Source organism: Nuphar pumila, chromosome 8 (assembly GCF_984573655.1).
Source record: "Nuphar pumila chromosome 8, dmNupPumi1.hap1.1, whole genome shotgun sequence".
Lineage (NCBI taxonomy): Eukaryota > Viridiplantae > Streptophyta > Magnoliopsida > Nymphaeales > Nymphaeaceae > Nuphar > Nuphar pumila.
In genome coordinates, this window is record NC_143256.1 from 38,175,097 (window position 1) to 38,197,514 (window position 22,418).

Consider the following 22,418-nt stretch of genomic DNA (forward strand, 5'->3'; position numbering starts at 1 on the left):
ATAAGCTCTCAACATATCTTCTAACGTTTGAATCTTTCTTTCTATCTGGCCATCAGTCTGAGGGTGAAAAGTTGTACTGAACTTCAACTTTGTTCTCAAAGCTGACTGCAACTGTTCCCACAGTCGCGACGTGAATCTGGGATCACGATCCGAAATGATAGACGTAGGTACATCATGTAACCATATGATCTCTCGGATGTACAAGTCAGCTAAGCGCTCAAGCGGCTGACTAATCCGGATAGGTAAGAAATGAGCAGACTTGGTGAGTCTATTCATAATTACCCATATCGCATCGTGCTTTCACCTGGTTCATGGTAGACCTGCCATGAAATCTTCAATCAACTTCTGACTCCACACAAGACTAGCCAAAACACCACTCGATTTGCGACTAAGCGCATCTGCCACGACGTTCACCTTACCAGGGTGGTAAGACAACGTGAACTCATAATCTTTAATAAACTCGAGCCAACGACACTGACTCATATTTAATTCATTTTGAGAAAATAAATACTTGAGATTGTTGCGGTCAGAAAAACCTGGTTTCGAAAGTAGACTAGTTGAATATGTTTTGGTTCCAAAACTGAACCAAATGGACTCACTATGTGTTAGAACCAGTATGTGTTTCCAATGATGTTTTTGATATGTCATCTGATGATTATTCATGCTTTCATGTTATGATGTTTAGCATGTGTTGATATACTGTATGTGTTTATGATGAATAGTATGTTGACGATATGCATATGATGTGATAATGCATATAGTGTTATAAGATACAGTATGTATGCATATGGGGTTATACATGCATAAAGTGTTGTGATATATAGCATGTAGTCATGTGATGCTTGCATATGATGTGATAATATACATATGTTAATGATTAAGTGCAGCATGCCATGATTATACATAAAATGACAATAAAGTATGTCGTGTGTGTGTTTATGTATAAGACTGTGAAAAATGATATGTATGCACATGTTGCTCCTAAATTGCATGTTGAACATTGGTTTCGAAAGAAAAAATGAGAATATACTATGTGGATTATTTGCCTAGCTGCATTGACCTATGGCGTTAATAAGATAACCCGACACTTGACGATTTCTGGGTATTGGCTGCCGAAATTATGGGATCATGGATCACTCTTAGCGGTTTTGGGCGTTGACTGCCGAACTCGCTTGATCGAAGATCCCATGCCTGCTTTGGAGAGTGCAGGTAGTACAACTTGCGTGGACACTACTTTTGTTTGTGGGTGGAAGGTCATACTTGGTTCTTGATCTACGGAGTTAGGAGGCCAGAATACCAATTTGTCATATGTGGTATGTCACTGTCTTTGCAGAGTGTTAGGATCAATCATATTTGCTACCACTAAGAAATTTTTTCTTAGTGTTGGACTGCCGTAAGTGGGATTCTAGCTTAGTGAGTCACTCGGTTATATTAAAATATAAAACATAATAAACCTTGAGTGGTTTGGACTGGGTTATAGTTTCTCTTCGTGTATTCGGTAGAGCTTTTAAGAAAGAGAAACAATGCATTAGTTGAGTATGTACACTTTACATTTATGCAGTTAAGTTTATTTATATTTCTGTATTGAAAGCATGCCTGTGATGAAGTGAGATTTAATGATGGCATGTTCTAATAATTGTGTTTCTTGAATTTAACTATTGCAATGGTTCAATTGAATGCTTGATGATATATATTGTTATTATTGATAGATGCTTATCTATACTTGATATTGTGTATGCATGTAATGTTAATGTGTGTCCTACTGAGACTCAGTTAGAGTTTGACATCCTACTTACAAATGCTAAATGAATGAGTTGAGGAGCGGTTGTGAGATGTTGTGGGGATGCCATGCGAACCATTTATTTTACTAGATCTCGTGAATATTTATTTTAATTTACTGTTTATTTCTCTGACTATTGTGATGAACTATTGGATTATGGATTGAATGAATTAGTTTAGTTTATGAGTTGTTAAAGTTGTTAACTCGCCCAAAATGTTTAACCATTTTCAAAATAATGTTTCCTATGTAAATTCTAAATTAAATATAATTTTGAAATAAAAGGGTTTTATCAGTTGTATGTCTTTTTCTCGGATCTGGTTCTAAGGAGCTATTCAACGTCCGTGATTGTGTAGGGTGACTCCTTAGAACTCAATTCAATTACGACAATATTATTTGTATTGTGAAAAAAAAATGTATGTATTTTTAGGTTAAAATTTTAGAGCGGGAGTTGAGTAAAAATAGAGAATGATAGCATCAACCAAAGATATAATTTTTTTTCCAAAATATGACCAAGCAGGCATTCCACTCTATGCTTCCTATCACTTGTTAATCCCCTGTAATGATGCTAAACTCAACGGGGCAGAAAACCTGGTATTAACAACGAAAATCTAACTCGTGTTATCCATCACAGCATATCCCACAGCAATATAAACTAATGAGACTTCTCAGGGAAGAATACCAACAAAAATGTACCAACTATTACTGACCACCACCACGCACCAAATTTACCATTTTTTCAACAAAACGAAATTTCATGTAGCAAATTTAGTCAAATTGAAGCAAAAGCAAACAGAGACTAAAGAAAAAAAAAGCTGTACCAAAATAGAAATTCAAAAATACTAAAACGCAAAAATGCCGTAGTGAAGTAAAAAACAAATACCCAGATGGTGAATTTGTAATTAATCCATAAATACTAAAACGCAAAGTAATGAAAGGGCAAAAGAATGACTACCATAAAGGAAACAAAAGGTAGTCACAGAAATAATGGAAATTTATCCACCTCAGGAATTCAACAGGCTGGGAATTTAACCATGGCTGTTGCCATCAACAACGTCCTTTATCTTTATTTTTTCCCTCTTATTTGTATCTATTTTCTCATAAAAAACAAGAGACGCTAAGGATGGGAGAGACATAAATAGGATTGAGGCGATACCAAATTACAAAAAACACCCTAGCTTTTGCCAATACGACAAACCGTATGTATCATCTCATAGAAACGAAACTTCTTGACTAAATTATGGCAGCGCCCTTTAAGAACTGCTGAAACATCAAAATTTGCAACATGCAAGAGCTGTTAGACTGCTTAAATTTTGTGGGTTTAAAGAAAAAAATCGAACTCAACGCTATTTGCCATATTTCATTGTATTATATATAATCATGCCAAAAAGGAAACAGAGAGGAGGGTTTTTTTTGGTCCTTTGTTTAAAGTTTGCAATATTTTGGTACCTTCATATTTTCCCTTGGGTACTTCTGTGGGAAAAGAAGGAAAAATAAAAGAAAACCAAGAAAGATAGCCGATACACAGATCTCATGGAGTTAACCGTTAAGGCTCTGCCCTACTGTTCAAAGTTTCAGGTAGCAATTTTATTTTTTCTTTTCTTTTTACTATTTTCCTTTCATCACTTTTTGGAGAAAATCTTAGGTTCTCCTTGGAAGCAGCCAATAACCCTTTCTACAATCTCCTTTTTGTTGTGGTATCCTTTGCTTCATAGTTTTGCTTTGAGCAGAAATTTTGTTGTGCCATTGTAATAAGAAGATGGGTTTTAGCCTTTTAGCATTTATGAGAATGCAGTATGTTCCTCTCAAGCGTCTGGGGATGCAATATTTGTGTTGTTTTTCATTTATTTGGTTTGATTTGTTTATACATTCATCAGACTGTAAGGACAACTCCTTGTATGGTTTAAGTAGTTCCTACTTTGAGTTCTTATCTGCGTGAAACTCTCTAGACAGAAAATGTTTTACCATGTCAAGTCAGTTGCCGTTCATATTTTTTTTTTATTTTTTTGAAAGGCAAGCTGGGGTTAAGCAGATCCCTATCAGTTACACAACTATACCATTGGGTTTTTAACCTGCAACGTCCCAACACAAGGTGACGTACTAGCTGCTCCTACCAGACAAGCGGAGCCCCCGTTGGTCAGTTGCCGTTCATATTTGTGTGGTCTGAAGTCATGACGAAGACAACATTTTTCTGAGGCGAAATAATATCGCTTAGCATTAGATAGAGTTGATGATAAAACTGAATTTCGGGATCCGGGAGAGTCGAGTCAGGTGGTCTGTCTCCAGGTGAGTCCATTTGGAGACTGAGGACCACAACCAATGTTCATATACTTCATTTATTCTTCTAGAAATTCTATTCCTATATTGAACATTCCGTATGTGTTTGTTAGTTGTTTTTTGTGGGGGATTTTGTTGGAGGTGTCTTCGTCAAAGAAGTATTCCCAGGTTGGTATCTTAGAGTCCTCTCTGATAGTTTGTGTAGTTTGTCTAAAAGGAGGAAGCTTTCCAGAATTGCAGCGGTCCTTCTAATCTATTGAAGCCCTTATTAAGTATTATGGATAATTGAGAAGTATGTTTTAGGCATCCAACTGAAACACCTTTAAGCTAGAAATAGTGGGCCTCTTCCCATTGTTAATCTTTAGGGTGACATAATTCTTTTATGAAATTTCGGAAATTTGAAGAACATCCAATTTGAAGAACTTCCTCCTCTCTTTTTTCCACAGGCATTTTCAGATGTCCAGCACAGAGTTACCGGAAGCTTCTTAGATAGGTGGGAAGCCCGCTTCCTGGAAACCTTCTTCGGAAGTGTGATACTCCTCGCTTTCAAAACTTGATGAGAATCTCGATTCTCCCACGCTTCTCCTATGTTTTTCACAGGCTTCATCTATTCTTTTTATATGTTCTCTCACTCTACTTTTCATACTTTGAATGTGTTTCCTCTCATGCTTCTCACTCACTTTCATGTGCTTTCTCTAAATTGGCAGTCATCATTTTTAGATTTTGTTAAAAATTAAATTTTTACAATAAAAAATCATGAAATTTAAGAATAGTCACTTTTATTTTAGTTTTTATTTGTGTTTCATTTTGATTCTCATTCAATTCTTATATTATTTTTTTTTAATTTCTCGCTTTCCACTTCGTGTACATTTTAAAATGCATCGCTTTTGCTTCCTATATCGTTTCCCGTTTTCGTTTCTTAGTTTGGCAACCTTGGTCCAACACTACTTTAATGGTCCTACTCCAATGCCATTAAAGTAGTGCAATGTGGTTAATGAAACAAGTTATTGCTTGCAAGTGTTTGTGTCTCATTTGGTACTGTTATTTTAAGATATTTGTGTTAGGAAATAGTCTTCTCTTGAGCTTAAAGGACTGTAATGTAAGATTTCTCTAGTCTAGCTTTGTCATGATCAATTAAAAAAATATCAGCAAAAAATATGCTTTAGACAAATTTTCCAAACAACTAAAACTTATTTTTTCGTATGTGTGTGTGTGTGTGTGTGTGTGTGTATTTGGTAAAAATAAAAAGAAAATTCAATAATTTATCCCATGCACGGATAAATAACTTCTTGCTTTTCTTTACTGTGTAGACTTATATGCAATGTTGTAAGTATCGTATGGTAAAATACATATCATTACTTTTAGGTTTTACGATACAATACACACTCGTATCGTGATACAAGTGTGTATAGTACGATATAGGGTGTATCATACGATGCACCTTCGGTGCACTTTAAAAAGACCGAAAGTTGCATTTTTATTTTTATTTTTGGGTTTTAAATACCTTTTGAGGGCCGACTTCTCCATTTGTGTAGAGCCCATTAGAAGTGTATTTCCATTGTTTTTTCACCCAAAAAAAGTGGGTTAAGGTAGAAATCATGCTCCACACTCCTCCAACAAAGATGGCATAAGATGATCAGGCATGACAATGAGGCACTCAAGTAATGAGTGATAACCGAGTGCAATTATTGTCATAATATTTTTGTTTATGTAATATGAAAGTATGAGTCTTGTGGCGTGTTCTTAATTGCAAGATATTTAATATTTTGCATTGTTCTTGTGAGATAGTTGATGCTTGATAATGTCTTATGCAGCTCATAGACACATAAATGCTTCATATGTGATTTTATGGTTGTATTTTGTGCAATTCATCATTGTTTCATCCAAAATGATTTTTTAAGATTTTTTGCTATTTTTTTTCTGATTTTTCTTGATTTTTTTTTGGATTTTTTGAATTTTTTTTATTAAAAAATTATGATACGTTTACGATATGATATGATGTTACTTTAAGCTTGACCAATACGGATAACGATACGATACTTACAACTTTGCTTATATGTGACCATTAAGAGTGAATATTCCACTAAAAGTTTTCTTTTAGGTCATATGATATCAGATGTAGTTTGTTTTTTCTTTAAACCCTACAAATTTTAACTTTTAAGAAGTCTAACAACTATGGTATCCCTTCCAAGTATGGAGTCGACTGCTATGAATGAATGGGCTGTGGCCTAACCACTATTAGGCTGCATGCTTTACTGAGGGCATAACCCTGAAAGGAAACTCTCACTATGCTACTACCAGACAGTTTGAATTTTAAGTGCTTTTGCATAGGTAAAAAGGGTCTCACCCCAATTGTCTCTTGCAATCCCTCAAACTACAGCCTTTGGGGAGAACACCAATTTTTTTGAATGGTGCTTTTTCCAATCATTGCAAGGTGGAGTCAAATAGCAAACTCCTTGTGTCACTTTCCGTGGGTTAACTTTAGAGGTTTTTTTTTATCTCTTAAAATTTCCACTATCAACCCCAAAAAGTCACGCTTCTCCTATGTTTTTCACAGGCTTCATCTATTCTTTTTATATGTTCTCTCACTCTACTTTTCATACTTTGTATGTGTTTCCTCTCATGCTTCTCACTCACTTTCATGTGCTTTCTCTAAATTGGCAGTCATCATTTTTAGATTTTGTTAAAAATTAAATTTTTACAATAAAAAATCATGAAATTTAAGAATAGTCACTTTTATTTTAGTTTTTATTTGTGTTTCATTTTGATTCTCATTCAATTCTTATATTATTTTTTTTTAATTTCTCGCTTTCCACTTCGTGCACATTTTAAAATGCATCGCTTCTGCTTCCTATATCGTTTCCCGTTTTCGTTTCTTAGTTTGGCAACCTTGGTCCAACACTACTTTAATGGTCCTACTCCAATGCCATTAAAGTAGTGCAATGTGGTTAATGAAACAAGTTATTGCTTGCAAGTGTTTGTGTCTCATTTGGTACTGTTATTTTAAGATATTTGTGTTAGGAAATAGTCTTCTCTTGAGCTTAAAGGACCGTAATGTAATATTTCTCTAGTCTAGCTTTGTCATGATCAATTAAAAAAATATCAGCAAAAAATATGCTTTAGACAAATTTTCCAAACAACTAAAACTTATTTTTTCATATGTGTGTGTGTGTGTGTGTGTGTGCGTGTCTGTGTATTTGGTAAAAATAAAAAGAAAATTCAATAATTTATCCCATGCACGGATCAATAACTTCTTGCTTTTCTTTACTGTGTAGACTTATATGCAATGTTGTAAGTATCGTATGGTACAATACATATCATTACTTTTAGGTTTTGCTATACAATACACACTCGTATTGTGATACAAGTGTGTATAGTACGATATAGGGTGTATCGTACGATATACCTTCGATGCACTTTAAAAAGACCGAAAGTTGCATTTTTTTTTTATTTTTGGGTTTTAAATACCTTTTGAGGGGCGACTTCTCCATTTGTATAGAGCCCATTAGAAGTGTATTTCCACTGTTTTTTCACCCAAAAAAAGCAGGTTAAGGTAGAAATCATGCTCCACACTCCTCCAACAAAGATGGCATAAGATGATCAGGCATGACAATGAGACACTCAAGTAATGAGTGATAACCGAGTGTAATTATTGTCATAATATTTTTGTTTATGTAATATGAAAGTATGAGTCTTGTGGCGTGTTCTTAATTGCAAGATATTTAATATTTTGCATTGTTCTTGTGAGATAGTTGATGCTTGATAATGTCTTATGCAGCTCATAGACACATAAATGCTTCATATGTGATTTTATGGTTGTATTTTGTGCAATTCATCATTGTTTCATCCAAAATGATTTTTTAAGATTTTTTGCTATTTTTTTTCTGATTTTTCTTGATTTTTTTTTGGATTTTTTGAAATTTTTTATTAGAAATTTATGATACGTTTACGATATGATATGGTGTTACTTTAAGCTTGACCGATACGGATAACGATACGATACTTACAACCTTGCTTATATGTGACCATTAAGAGTGAATATTCCACTAACAATTTTCTTTTAGGTCATATGATATCAGATGTAAATAGTACTGAGTTTTGTTTTTTCTTTAAACCCTACAAATTTTAACTTTTAAGAAGTCTAACAACTATGGTATCCCTTCCAAGTATGGAGTCGACTGCTATGAATGAATGGGCTGTGGCCTAACCACTATTAGGCTGCATGCTTTACTGAGGGCATAACCCTGAAAGGAAACTCTCACTATGCTACTACCAGACAGTTTGCATTTCAAGTGCTTTTGCATAGGTAAAAAGGGTCTCACCCCAATTGTCTCTTGCAATCCCTCAAACTACAGCCTTTGGGGAGAACACCGATTTTTTTGAATGGTGCTTTCTCCAATCATTGCAAGGTGGAGTCAAATAGCAAACTCCTTGTGTCACTTTCCGTGGGTTAACTTTAGAGGGTTTTTTTTATCTCTTAAAATTTCCACTATCAACCCCAAAAAGTCACGCTTCTCCTATGTTTTTCACAGGCTTCATCTATTCTTTTTATATGTTCTCTCACTCTACTTTTCATACTTTGAATGTGTTTCCTCTCATGCTTCTCACTCACTTTCATGTGCTTTCTGTAAATTGGCAGTCATCATTTTTAGATTTTGTTAAAAATTAATTTTTTACAATAAAAAATCATGAAATTTAAGAATAGTCACTTTTATTTTAGTTTTTATTTGTGTTTCATTTTGATTCTCATTCAATTCTTATATTATTTTTTTTTAATTTCTCGCTTTCCACTTCGTGTACATTTTAAAATGCATCGCTTTTGCTTCCTATATCGTTTCCCGTTTTCGTTTCTTAGTTTGGCAACCTTGGTCCAACACTACTTTAATGGTCCTACTCCAATGCCATTAAAGTAGTGCAATGTGGTTAATGAAACAAGTTATTGCTTGCAAGTGTTTGTGTCTCATTTGGTACTGTTATTTTAAGATATTTGTGTTAGGAAATAGTCTTCTCTTGAGCTTAAAGGACTGTAATGTAAGATTTCTCTAGTCTAGCTTTGTCATGATCAATTAAAAAAATATCAGCAAAAAATATGCTTTAGACAAATTTTCCAAACAACTAAAACTTATTTTTTCGTATGTGTGTGTGTGTGTGTGTGTGTGTGTATTTGGTAAAAATAAAAAGAAAATTCAATAATTTATCCCATGCACGGATCAATAACTTCTTGCTTTTCTTTACTGTGTAGACTTATATGCAATGTTGTATGTATCCTATGGTACAATACATATCATTACTTTTAGGTTTTGCGATACAATACACACTCGTATCGTGATACAAGTGTGTATAGTACGATATAGGGTGTATCGTATGATACACCTTCGGTGCACTTTAAAAAGACAGAAAGTTGCATTTTTTTTTTATTTTTGGGTTTTAAATACCTTTTGAGGGGCGACTTCTCCATTTGTATAGAGCCCATTAGAAGTGTATTTCCACTGTTTTTTCACCCAAAAAAAACAGGTTAAGGTAGAAATCATGCTCCACACTCCTCCAACAAAGATGACATAAGATGATCCGGCATGAGAATGAGGCACTCAAGTAATGAGTGAAAACCGAGTGCAATTATTGTCATAATATTTTTGTTTATGTAATATGAAAGTATGAGTCTTGTGGCGTGTTCTTAATTGCAAGATATTTAATATTTTGCATTGTTCTTGTGAGATAGTTGATGCTTGATAATGTCTTATGCAGCTCATAGACACATAAATGCTTCATATGTGATTTTATGGTTGTATTTTGTGCAATTCATCATTGTTTCATCCAAAATGATTTTTTAAGATTTTTTGCTATTTTTTCTGATTTTTCTTGATTTTTTTTATGGATTTTTTGAAATTTTTTTATTAAAAATTTATGATACGTTTACGATATGATATGGTGTTACTTTAAGCTTGATCAATAGGGATAACGATACGATACGATACTTACAACCTTGCTTATATGTGACCATTAAGAGTGAATTTTCCACTAAGAGTGTAAATAGTACTGAGTTTTGTTTTTTCTTTAAACCCTACAAATTTTAACTTTTAAGAAGTCTAACAACTATGGTATCCCTTCCAAGTATGGAGTCGACTGCTATGAATGAATGGGCTTTGGCCTAACCACTATTAGGCTGCATGCTTTACTGAGGGCATAACCCTGAAAGGAAACTCTCACTATGCTACTACCAGACAGTTTGCATTTCAAGTGCTTTTGCATAGGTAAAAAGGGTCTCACCCCAATTGTCTCTTGCAATCCCTCAAACTACAGCCTTTGGGGAGAACACCGATTTTTCTGAATGGTGCTTTCTCCAATCATTGCAAGGTGGAGTCAAATAGCAAACTCCTTCTGTCACTTTCCGTGGGTTAACTTTAGAGGGTTTTTTTTATCTCTTAAAATTTCCACTATCAACCCCAAAAAGTCAATCTCTATGTTAAGTTGTCAGAGTATGATTAACCTTTGGATTTCAAATCATCACTGATATACTTGGTATTGGACATAGTTTACAAGAAATATTCTGTAGTAATAGTATTTAGTAAGAGTAAGGGTTAAAGATTTACTAGGCGTGAGATATCACATTATTCAAGGAACCCTGGATGTCATCAAAGCAAAGGATTATCAACATGGTTGTTATAGTTTATTATTTATTTTTATCCAATACTTGTATCATATGATGATGATGCCATGTGAATCCTAGAAACATGTGAAGTATATGGCTGCACTAGAGCAGGCTACCATAAGACAAAAGATCTTCCTTTTAAAGAAATTCAAAACTATTTTATTAATATGTACAAGGTCCAATGCTGAAATCATTTCAGAGATTTTCCATTACTTTGTCTATGTCAAAACAATAATTCAAAATACTTAGATTTTTTTAGGATAGGTTCGAGTCAAACGGCAGTGACTCGAAGCACTTCCTTTTGTACTTTTTTGGAAACTCTATCAGGTGAATATGTAAAATGTAGGATTTTCAATTCTAGCAGGAAAAAGGGAATCTAATGCTCAATTTCAAGTGAATAAACAAAAATTCATACTCATCTTGTAGATACATGTATAACTATATGGAAAATGATATTTGATGTAAGTTATATGTACAGCTTAGAGGATACCTTCCATATCTTTCAAGATCCACCCTAGGATATGAAGTCAAAAGGACAAAATAAGTGATTTATTTTTAGCCCTTATAAAACTGTAAAAAATCCACTCCACTTATCATAATCAATTAGTTAACATGTTAGTTAACCATATTCTGAAACATGGAAAGAATTTATTTAACCATATCTTGGAACATGGAAAAGAATCATTGGCTTATAAAATTACCTATTGAGCTGTGAAAAAGATTCAATAAAAGGTAGGAACTAATCAACTATCTTTTTTACATCAAGGAATATGGGGAGCGACTCCAATATAGCATCTAAAAGCAAGTATAGGAAGATTAATGCATCAAGTTCCCATTAAAAAAAGGATCTACACAAGAAGAAGCACTTGTTGTTCACTGGTTGTTAGGTGCATCCCAAAACGTCCTGTTGAAAAAATACATATATGGCCATTCCTTGGTACAGTTGTAAATATCTCAGACTGTTAGCATGGTAATGAGGGTCCAAGTCCTAAGAACAGCCAATTATAACCAAAACAATAATAATAGGAAGCAGAAGGCTTGGACTATCTTTAAAATTTTCTCCCTCCATCACACCGAATGAAGTACAAAACAAGTCTCAACTGCTTATTTATTGAATGGAGCTGATTTTATCATATAATAAGTCCAAAGCTACCTTATAGGTTTTATGAGCAACCCCTTCTAACAGATGTTCCTTAACAGGCTCCAGAAAATAATAGTAACTCCTAAAAACACAGACTTGTGGATTTAGCAGATGTTTGGTGGTGATAAATGTCTCTAGAACAGGATTGAAGAGGCTTACCTGTTGATCAATAGAAAATTATTATGTCATGCTATGCCTTGATAACCTTATTGTTACCTTCACCATACATAATTCTTTGTTCTAGCGTGTGCTACTTCAAGGGGATGTCTAAATTGCTAACATGGCCTTTGGAGCAATACAACCAATTAAGTTGTTGAAAAACACAATAAATGAAACAATAATACATTATAAGCTTAAGAGAAAAAAATCACCTTATGGGGTGGATGGACACTTGACATTTGTAGTGTAACTCATACCAGAAAAGTGAAAGTTTTTTAAAATTCATTGTTTCTTCTAATCCCTTGATATTTTGTTCCTTGTATCAACATTTATTACATCTAGTGTGACATACTGTTAAGTATTAACAGTGTTAATACTTCATAACCTTTTGCACAGATGGCATGTCAGAAACAGGTGGTTGATTTCCGTTGCTCTTTCCTATTTTCTTCTAAAGCCTGCTCATCCTCTCAAATACAAACTGGTTTGAAAGGATTTTCTTTATGGTAAGGCTTCAGTCAAAATCTATTGGTGTACAGGTTTATCAAGTTCCATAGATTCAAGCATGGTTTTTTGTGTTAGTTTTGCTTAGTTCTTATATGGCAGTTTTGTGGGTAAGATTTAGATTATAATCAGAGACAAGCATCACATGCATATGGATGTGCAGGTTTGCAAGCTTGTGTTTGTGGGACCTTTTTGTGTGCTTGGAGGCATGTGCTGTGAGAATAGCCCAGAATTGACGAACAAGAAGCTGCAAAGGAGAAAGTGAATGGGCTGCAACTAATCACGTTTTTCCATTATGGAAAAATCGTGACCTCTTCAATACTTATAATGTAAAGCATAATACATGACCTAATACTTGGCTATATGACACAAATAGCCCTAATAAGTTACAGTATTTACAAGTTTGTCTAATATCAATTAGACATATAACATAAGGGGAGTTTGGATCCGGGTCCGGATCCAAACCTTAAGTACAAACACAAACACAAGTATACCCAGTCTAATAGCCTCCCTCAAGTTGTGCATGATTTTGAATCATGGACAACTTGCCTTTTAGAAACCAAAACCGGCACTTTGTGAGTCCTTTGGTGAACAAATCGTCCACTTGGTCTTCTGTTCTAATATAATGAGGCTCCATCTCTTTCTCCTCAATCTTCTGTCTGATAAAATGTTGATCAATCTCAATGTGCTTGGTCTTGCTGTGATAAATAGGATTAAGAGATATTTGAATAGCACTTTGATTGTCACACAAAAGAAAGCAACCAGCAATTTGCTCCTTTAATTCTGTTAACAAATGTCTAGTCCATGTCACTTCTGCCGTAGCAGCAGCCATCGCTCTATATTCTGCTTCCGTGCTAGATCTAGCCACGACCTTCTGTTTTCTGCTACTCCAAGAAACAAGATTGGCACCAATGAAAACACAATACCCTAAAACTGACTTTCGATCATCAGGATCCCCGGCCCAGTCCGCATCTGAATAAGCAATGATGTCATGAGCAGTATTCATGGATCTGCTTTTGGTGTACAAGAGTCCATCTCCAACAGTACTCTTTAAGTACCTTAGTATCCTTTTTACTGCATCCATATGTCCCGTCCTTGGCTCATGCATGAATTGGGAAACTTGATTGACTGAATATGTAATATCGGGCCTGGTAAAAGTAAGATATTGAAGCATTCCCACTAGACTCCGATATTTGGTGGGATCATGATACAAGTCTCCGTCTTGCACACTTAGTTTCTGGTTAAGCGCACTAGGAGTAGCAAGAGGCTTGCAATCTTGCATTCCACCCTTTTCTAGCAGATCTAGGGTGTATTTATGTTGGGTCAAAGTAAGTTTATTTCCTTGATTATCCACCTCTACTCTAAGAAAGTATCGAAGGTTTCCAAGATCCTTCATTTTGAACTTTTGACTCAGAAGATCTTTAGTTTCTTGAACATGATTCTCACTGCTTCCTGTAATAATTATATCATCAACATATATCAACAAGAAGGTAGTAAACTCCTTGCCTCGAAGAATAAAAAGGGAGTGATCCAATTGTGATCGATAAAGACCATATTTTTGAATTTCTAGGGAGAAACTCTCAAACCAAGATCGAGATGCTTGTTTCAATCCATAGAGTGCTCGATTTAGTCTACATACATACTCCTTTGAATCTCCTTCTGTATAGCCTGGCGGTTGTTCCATGTATACTTCTTCCTTCAAATCTCCATGAAGAAAAGCATTCTTCACGTCTAGCTGACTTATTCTCCAACCATAATCTACCGCCAATGAAAGAACAATGCCAATTGTGCCCATTTTGACAACTGGACTGAAAGTTTCATCATAGTCTTGTCCAAACTCTTGGGTGAATCCCTTTGCTACAAGACGAGCTTTGTATCGTTCAACACTCCCATCCGGTTTGTATTTGATTTTGTAGACCCATCGTGACCCAACAACATTCTTATCTGGAGGTCGGGGGACAACTGTCCATGTTTGACATTGGTACAAGGCTTCCATCTCTTCATTCATAGCTTGAATCCATTTTTTGGATTTAATGGCTTGATGAAAGTGTCTAGGCTCAGTCTCTTTCTCAATCTGTGACAAAAACAATTGAAAATCCATGGTGAAATTCTCATAACTGACCCACCTTTCAATGGGATGCCGAGCTCTTTCAGGTCGTCTGATCGGAATGGCTACTGGATTAGAAATTGGAGAAGTAATGTCATTGGATGACATAGGCTCTTCTTGTTCAATATCATCCGGAGTCAAGGGTGAGTCCCTTTCTCTTCTCCTATAAACTTGCCCAGCAAACTTGTGAATCTCTGGAGGATGTTCTACTTCAAGTTCTTGTATGCTACTATTTCCATCTTGACAGGATGTTCCTTGAGCACAGGAAGAAGAACACTCATTGTTGGTTGCAGGAAATAACTTTGCACTGAGCCATGGATCATAAAATAGCGCATTCATATTGGTTTGGGCAGAAACATATTCTCCTTCTCCAAAATCATTTTCATCAAAAACTACATTCCTAGATATCTTGATTCGTCTGCTGTCAGGATCATAACACCTGTACCCTTTGTGATGATCTGCATATCCGACAAACCTACACTTTGATGCCTTAACCTGAAACTTGTTTCGCAAAGAAGAGTCAATATGAACATAACACATGCAGCCAAAATTTTTTAATTCATCATAATCAGGATGTTTCCCAAATAGGATGAAATAAGGGGATGTATTTTCTAAAAGCTTCATGGGCAAACGATTAATAAGGTGAACAGCAGAGTGAAAAGCCTCTGTCCAGAGTCCTATGGGAGTACGACTGCCGTGCATCATGCTCATAGCGCTTTCCACAATGTGACGATGTTTCCGTTCTGCAATTCCATTCTGTTGGGGCGTATGCGGGCAAGATACTCTACGAGTTATCCCATTATCTTGGAGGTAATTGATAAAATCCCTGGAGGAGTATTCCCCCCCACCATCACTTTGGAAATGTAAAATATTGCAAGAAAAGTGAGTTTTGACAAATGCATGAAAACAACGAAAAATAGAGAAGACTTCGGATTTATTCTTCATGAAATATATCCAAGTGAAGCGGGAGAAATGATCAATAAAAATAACATAATATCTGCTACCAGAATTAGAGGGATTAGGAGCCGGTCCCCATACATCGGAACAGACGATTTTAAAAGGCCTTGAAGCTCTCTCATTTATTGGATGAAAAGGAAGAACATGACTCTTACACATTTGACAACTTGAACACATTTTATTATCTGGTCTAGAAATCAAGCTAGACTCAGGAATAAGACCATCAGACACTAGTCGCTCAACAAAGACTCGACCACAATGACCAAGACGCAGATGCCAAAAATCAGGCTTATTACATTTATTTGAAGATTGCAAACTGAACACATGAATATTCTTTGACGACATAGACTTAGGAGATGTCTTCAAGGTAGGTTGAACACAAGTAGAAGGATCCTCCTGGAAGACATACATATTTCCCCGGCGTTCCGCTCTAGCGAACGTCTCCTTCGTTTGTAGATCCTTGACATAAACAGAAGATGAAGTAAATTCAACAGAAGAATTGGTATGATCAACAAGCTTAGAAACAGAAACAATATTTTTTGTAATATCTGGGGCATGAAGAACATTGGACAGATGAAGTGAGGATTTAGGCAAGGGGATAGAAACATTTCCAATGTGGGTGATGGGGTGGTGGGACACGATGTTACTTTTTCCAAAATAGGGAGTTGAAGTAGAGAATTTACCCGCATTACCTGTGACATGAGTAGCTGCTCCAGAATTAATATACCACACTCCTTTATCATCACGCTTCAGATCAAGTTCAGACAGCGTTGCCAAGAGAAGCTCTTTCACATCACCACCGAATTTTGAAGAGTTTTCCTTTCGTCTTGACGAGCTCTCACCCTTTTGGAACTTTCCTTTGTTCTGCGGATTGTGCCAACAATTGGCTTTAATGTGGCCTCGCTTGTTGCAAAGATAACAGGTGGGTATGTTTTTTACATTATAGAGAGGTGAAGCATTTGGGGTAGGTAATAGCCCACGTCCCCCTGGAGTACCTCGACCTCGTCCTCTGCCACCACCAAAATTATTATCACCACGTCCCGGGCCAAAAGAAACCCCAGTAGCAAGAACCTGTCCACCAGTCTCATGAGACATCCCTTTCAGAGTCATCTCATATTGAAGTAATTTGGCTTGCAAGTCTTCAAATGATGGTAGATCAGGCAAGCATAACAAGGAAGTCGAGAGAACATGAAATTCCGGTCCCAATCCATTCAAGGTTTGTCTGACCTTGTCTTTATCTGCCACTTCATACCCAACAACTGCAAGTTGATCACTGATGATCTTAACCTTATTCAAGTACTCCATGATGGACAAGGAACCCTTAGTCAGGAGTTGAAATTCACGCTGAAGAAAGGAGATTCTAGCTTCTGATATCTGAGAGTACGTCTTCACTAGTCTGTCCCATAATTCTTTTGCTGAGCATTCATCTGGAATCCCCACCAATACTTCTTGAGAGATAGTGGAGATGATAAAGGCAACTGCAGCTTGATCACGCTTCATCCAAATCTCATATTGAGGATTTGGAATTTGTGGTATGAGATCAGCCTCATTTACATTCTTAGCTTCCTGTATGATAAATTCTGGAGGAGCTGGGATTGATCCAGTGAGATGTCCAGAGAGACCTTGACTTTTAATAAAAGGAAGAATTTGTCTTTTCCAAATCAGGAAATTGGAATTGGTAAGTTTTTCAGAAATGAGTTGACCGAGAAAATTAGATGAGAGAAATGACTGAGAAGAAGCATCCATGGCTAAAATAAATTTTTTTATTTTTTTGAAAAGTGCAATTAGTAGAACAGAATGAGAGTATCTGCAGACAGATCACGATGCAACAAGTAAGTCTCGTTTTTTTTTTTTTTTTTTTTAAACTTGAGTACTTAACTTGAATGAGAAATAATAGATCTGGTGTACAGATCCAATCTGATTTCAAAGTTGCATACGTAAGATTGCACACAGCAGTAACAAATGTAAAGAGGCAGCAGGCTAAATCAAGGATTAAGGAAGATAGATAGAGAAAGGTAAATCTAAAAGGGAACTTTAGATTTGATTCTAGCCAGTTATCGGATCTGATGCACAGATCTGGGAAAACAAAACCCGATCCAACAAACCTGATATGCAAGAGTAACGTGAGAAGAATCAAACAAAGCAACACAGAGAAAGAGAAACTGATTTGGGGCAAGAATAAATCAGTTTCAGGAAATAGGGACAAGAATAAAACCTTTTTGAAAATGTGAAACTGATTTGAGGCAAGAAATAGGGTTGTCGTGAAATTAGGGTTGTCGTGAAATCAATTCAGCACAAACCCAACTCAGTTACAGATCTGAAGAGCAAAATCGTAATCCAGAGAAAACTGGAGAAGAATAGAAGGGAACAGCAAATGAATAGAAGAGAGATAAGAAGGAGAGTTAGGTCTCTTAGGTACGTACCTGCTGGAAAAACCTTCAGCCCTTGGATCAGAGTTGCTCTGATACCATGTGAGAATAGCCCAGAATTGATGAACAAGAAGCTGCAAAGGAGAAAGTGAATGGGCTGCAACTAATCACGTTTTTCCATTATGGAAAAATCGTGACCTCTTCAATACTTATAATGTAAAGCATAATACATGACCTAATACATGGCTATATGACACAAATAGCCCTAATAAGTTACAGTATTTACAAGTTTGTCTAATATCAATTAGACATATAACATAAGGGGAGTTTGGATCCGGGTCCGGATCCAAACCTTAAGTACAAACACAAACACAAGTATACCCAGTCTAATATGTGCATGTGGCTATATGTGTATATGTGTGTAGCCATGCCATTTTCTGCATTTGTATTTGGTACCATGTCATTATGTGGTAGGCCACTAAGTTCAATTTTATTTTGAGAACGGAGCTGAGTAGTTGTATTTCCTTTAGGAACTCCCTTTCAATGCACCAGTGTAGCAGAAAGGTTTTGGTCAAACTTTCGTCTACAACACCAGGTCTGGAAATTAATGTTCATTTGATACCTCATCCACTGTCATTTATCCTAGCTGGCTCTCCGATCATTTCTCCTTGTTACTCTATCTTGAGTTTGGTTTTGAAGGTGTTCTTGCAGTTGCATTTGAAGATTCAATGGTGGTTGCTGATACACATGAATCAAATGAGATTAAGGTATGGGATGATGATCTGTTAAGATCATTCACACAGAGAAACATCTACCATGTTATTTTGTTGATGATCTTAGTATGTCATCAAACTAACAGGCCAGCAGAGTTGTGGCATGTGTACAGTTACATACATCAGTTAAGAATGCTTTCATATTTTCATGATACACTCACTCATTTATATATGGTGTAGATGAAGATAAGTGTATCTGGTGAGAAGACACAAGAGATTTTTGACAAGGTTTTCTCCAAGCTTGTTGATGCTGCACAACCAATTCCAGGCTTTCGAAGAGTAAAAGGAGGTAAATCCTTGCATATGTGAAACTTCATTATCACTACAGTCATGTATAATTTGTTTATAGAAAATTAGTAGCTTAATGGTTTCTTTTTTATGTTTTATGTATTTTTATCCCCTGGTTATTCAAAATTCTGTAATGGAATACAGTTAATGCAGAATCAAACTTTCTTAACCAATTGAGAAGCTTGATTTCCCATGTATTCTTCACTGTGCAGAAATAATGTTATATCATGATCTTTCTAGAAATGACAATTCTGTGTTTAAGCATGTATCATCATGTTTGAGTATGGATTCCATTGTTCAGCATGCTCATTGATTCTTTCATCATTCTACTTTGTATTTCTTGCCTGCTCCTTGGACAGTAAAAATTGTTGCGTATTGCTGGACTAATTTCTGCTGAATCTGTTGTGCTTGTTGAATATTCTTTCCCTTTGGCATGCAAATCTGACATTTTCAGTTTTTCTTGTTTCTCATGTTCTGGGCAACACTAATGATTCAGGAAAAACGCCTGATGTAAGTTCTCATCTTCACTTCTCTGTCAATCATGCAAACTTGAAAGGAATTATATGTTGTGTGCTAGTTCAGGAAAAAAAAACAAGTCTTATTGGTCAATCATTCATATGAGACCATTAACCCTTCCCAGGAAGAATGGTGGTATATTCTATAATCATGTGATTGATTTGACATTCCTGATTTCTTCCAAAGACTACAACAACAACAAACAACAACAACTACGCCTTCATCCCAAAACAATTGGGGTCGGCGATATGAACCAACAAAGAAAATCATTTTGGGTCTTCCACATGAATCCTTCTCCTCCAATCATTTCTATCCAATGCCATGTCCTCGGTGAGGTTCAAAGCATTCATATCCTTTCCTATCATCTCCATCCAAGTCTTCCTAGGCCTACCCCGACCTCTTTTAACTAATATATTTTCCCATTTCTCCATCCTTCTAACTGGAGCATCATTAGGCCTTCGCCGAATATGTCCAAACCACCATAAAAGATTCTCTCTCATCTTATTTTCAATGGGTGCAACGCCTACCTTCTTACGTATCTCCTCGTTCCGAATCTTATCTTTTATTGTATTTCCACACATTCATCTAAGCATACGCATCTCAGCTACACTCATTTTTTGAATATGATGTCTCTTGGCAGCCCAACATTCCGTACCATATAGTAAAGCAGCCCAACTCCGCCGGTGTATAACTGTTTAGTTATACACTGCCGGTCCCAAGCCCGGATAAAGGAGGAGGGTTGCGGTAGGCCAGTGACAGCCAGCATAAAAAACTTAGTCATACCCTATGAATATGAACCAATATGAGAATTTCTTCCAAAGTCTGTTTAGATAAAATGATAGGTAAATAATCACTAAATTGGAAATTCCTGAAATGCATCTGAAGGCTGTTAAACATTAACTACTTTAAAATTTGGTTGCACTTTTTTTTAATGATTATTGTTCTTATGAATTTTTCCCTAACCCATGTTTCTACAGATACCCAATCACATACTCATGCATATCCTTGGGCCATCAAAAGTCAACAATCATGTCATACGAGAAATCATTAGTTCTGCTGTAGCTGATTGTGTAGAAAAGGTGAGGGATTTAATTCTCTTATTTCTGTGTTTCTGAGTTGAATAAGGTCTCCATACCACATCAATAACATTGTTCACATATTAATAGAGAAAGTCTTACATGAAAAGGGAAACTAGAGACCTCGAAATTCATATGGTAAGGTAGTAGTTCACTTCGTCATTACATAGGTTTTGAAATGCTTCCTAGGTAGCTATCAGAGTGTAGGTTATGCATATTTGCTTTTCTAGCTTTAGGTGCAGTATGGCCATTTGACTTCTTTTCTTTTATTTTTTGATGGGATTACTATTCTCCTATTCTTTATAGGTCTTTGAGATGCTTCTCATACATTTTGTATGTACATATTGGGATTATATCCTTAATTCAAAACAAGTGAAAATAATATATTTTACTTTTTATTCTTCATTACAGGTATTGGTTCTGATCAGTTTCTTCTTATGCAACATGATCTTTTTCTGGAAATGGGTTAAAGTTATCTATTCTATTGAATATTCTTCATGGCATGATTTTGGAGCCGGGTCAGCGCCTTTTATGCAACTTCATGTATCTTTTTTCTATTGGGATTGATCCCTTAATGTTTTCATACAAGGGAAAATTATCTATTTACCCTTTTTTCTTCATTTCATGTTACTGGAACTGGGTCAGAATCTTCTTCTGCAACTTTATTTATTTTTTCTATTGCGAAGCAACATCCGTTCTCCTTTGCAGTTCATTTGTACTTTGTAGTTGCTTTTGTCTAGCCTTCATCTATTTTTTCCAATTCCAGACAAATTTTCTTTCATTTGGTGATAATATTTATCTATATAGTGTTTTGTCTTCTAGTTACACTTTCCTTGGAATAAATTATCATAATACTGCTACATATAAATATACATATGCAGTGTTCTTTTTGTTTTGAGCATTTTTTTGTTTGTTTTAATTTGCAGGAAGGAATAAATGTTACAAAGGATTTGAGAATTGATGAGACCTTTGAGGAGCTTGAAGAACAGTTTGAACCTGGAAAACCATTGGAATTCAATGCATCGCTTGCACTTCAAAAGGAGAATATATAGAACATGTCTAGAAAATAAATCACACCAAAATATGACAATTTTGTTCAGGGCTTCTTTTGCAACTTTTCATGGACCCTTAAAGATGTCCATTTGCTTTTTCTTTCCCCTCTTCTTGCTTGTCATCCATTCCTCAAGTTCTTGTTCCAGATTATGACAGGCAGGGCCGGAGTATTCTTGTGCTGTTGTTTGGCTATTCTTTCAAAGTTTAGTTATGACCATATTCAAATCTATCTATACATTGTCAAATTGCCACAAATTTTGGAGCAATGACACTAGACCTACCAACATTGAAATAGATGCTTGAATTAGAGATGCACCATTAATAGGGTAAGTATTTGGTACTAATGAAGGTGCAGAGCTATTGAGTAGAAATCACCTTTATTTTGATTTTTTGTAGATCAGCACCTAAAAATGTGATATATACATATAAGGTTTGTTTAGTAGTAAATGATTTTTGAATCATGCGATTATGACGTGTAAATTAGGGTTTCCAAGAGCTTGGAAAATCAATGACCCACAATGTACCAAAATTTGATGGCGCAGAAAATTGTGTTATGTCGGGAAAACATGATCCAAGGTTTGATCTTTAGCAAACAGACCATGTCAAACACATTTATATGGTCAGATGGAGTCAATACAGCTTGCACCTATTATTTTGCACCTCAATAGTTTTGTACCTTCATTAGTACCAAATATTTACCACATTAATTTTTGTTGTATAAACCCTAAAATCCTAACGCTATAGATTCAATTGGTTTTGCTTGCCTAACACCTCC

The 22,418-nt window shown here is 35.7% G+C and overlaps 1 protein-coding gene across 3 annotated transcripts; it reads left to right on the plus strand.

Annotated features, from left to right (window-relative positions):
* Positions 1 to 3,191: 3,191 nt before the first annotated feature.
* LOC149829908 (uncharacterized) lies at positions 3,192 to 21,898 on the plus strand. Of its 3 annotated transcripts, none has more exons than XM_090016162.1 (8): positions 3,192 to 3,355; positions 12,400 to 12,506; positions 18,468 to 18,532; positions 18,637 to 18,704; positions 18,891 to 18,999; positions 19,453 to 19,508; positions 20,492 to 20,593; positions 21,517 to 21,898. In XM_090016162.1, exons 1-8 carry the CDS (start codon positions 3,311 to 3,313, stop codon positions 21,640 to 21,642), a joined length of 678 nt encoding a protein of 225 aa, XP_089872288.1. In that variant the 5' UTR covers positions 3,192 to 3,310; the 3' UTR covers positions 21,643 to 21,898. The 3 variants fall into 3 exon arrangements, with proteins under 3 accessions (XP_089872288.1, XP_089872290.1, XP_089872289.1); XM_090016164.1 differs by having other exon boundaries at positions 19,495 to 19,508; XM_090016163.1 differs by having other exon boundaries at positions 3,193 to 3,355; positions 18,649 to 18,704.
* The last annotated feature ends 520 nt before the right edge of the window (positions 21,899 to 22,418 follow it).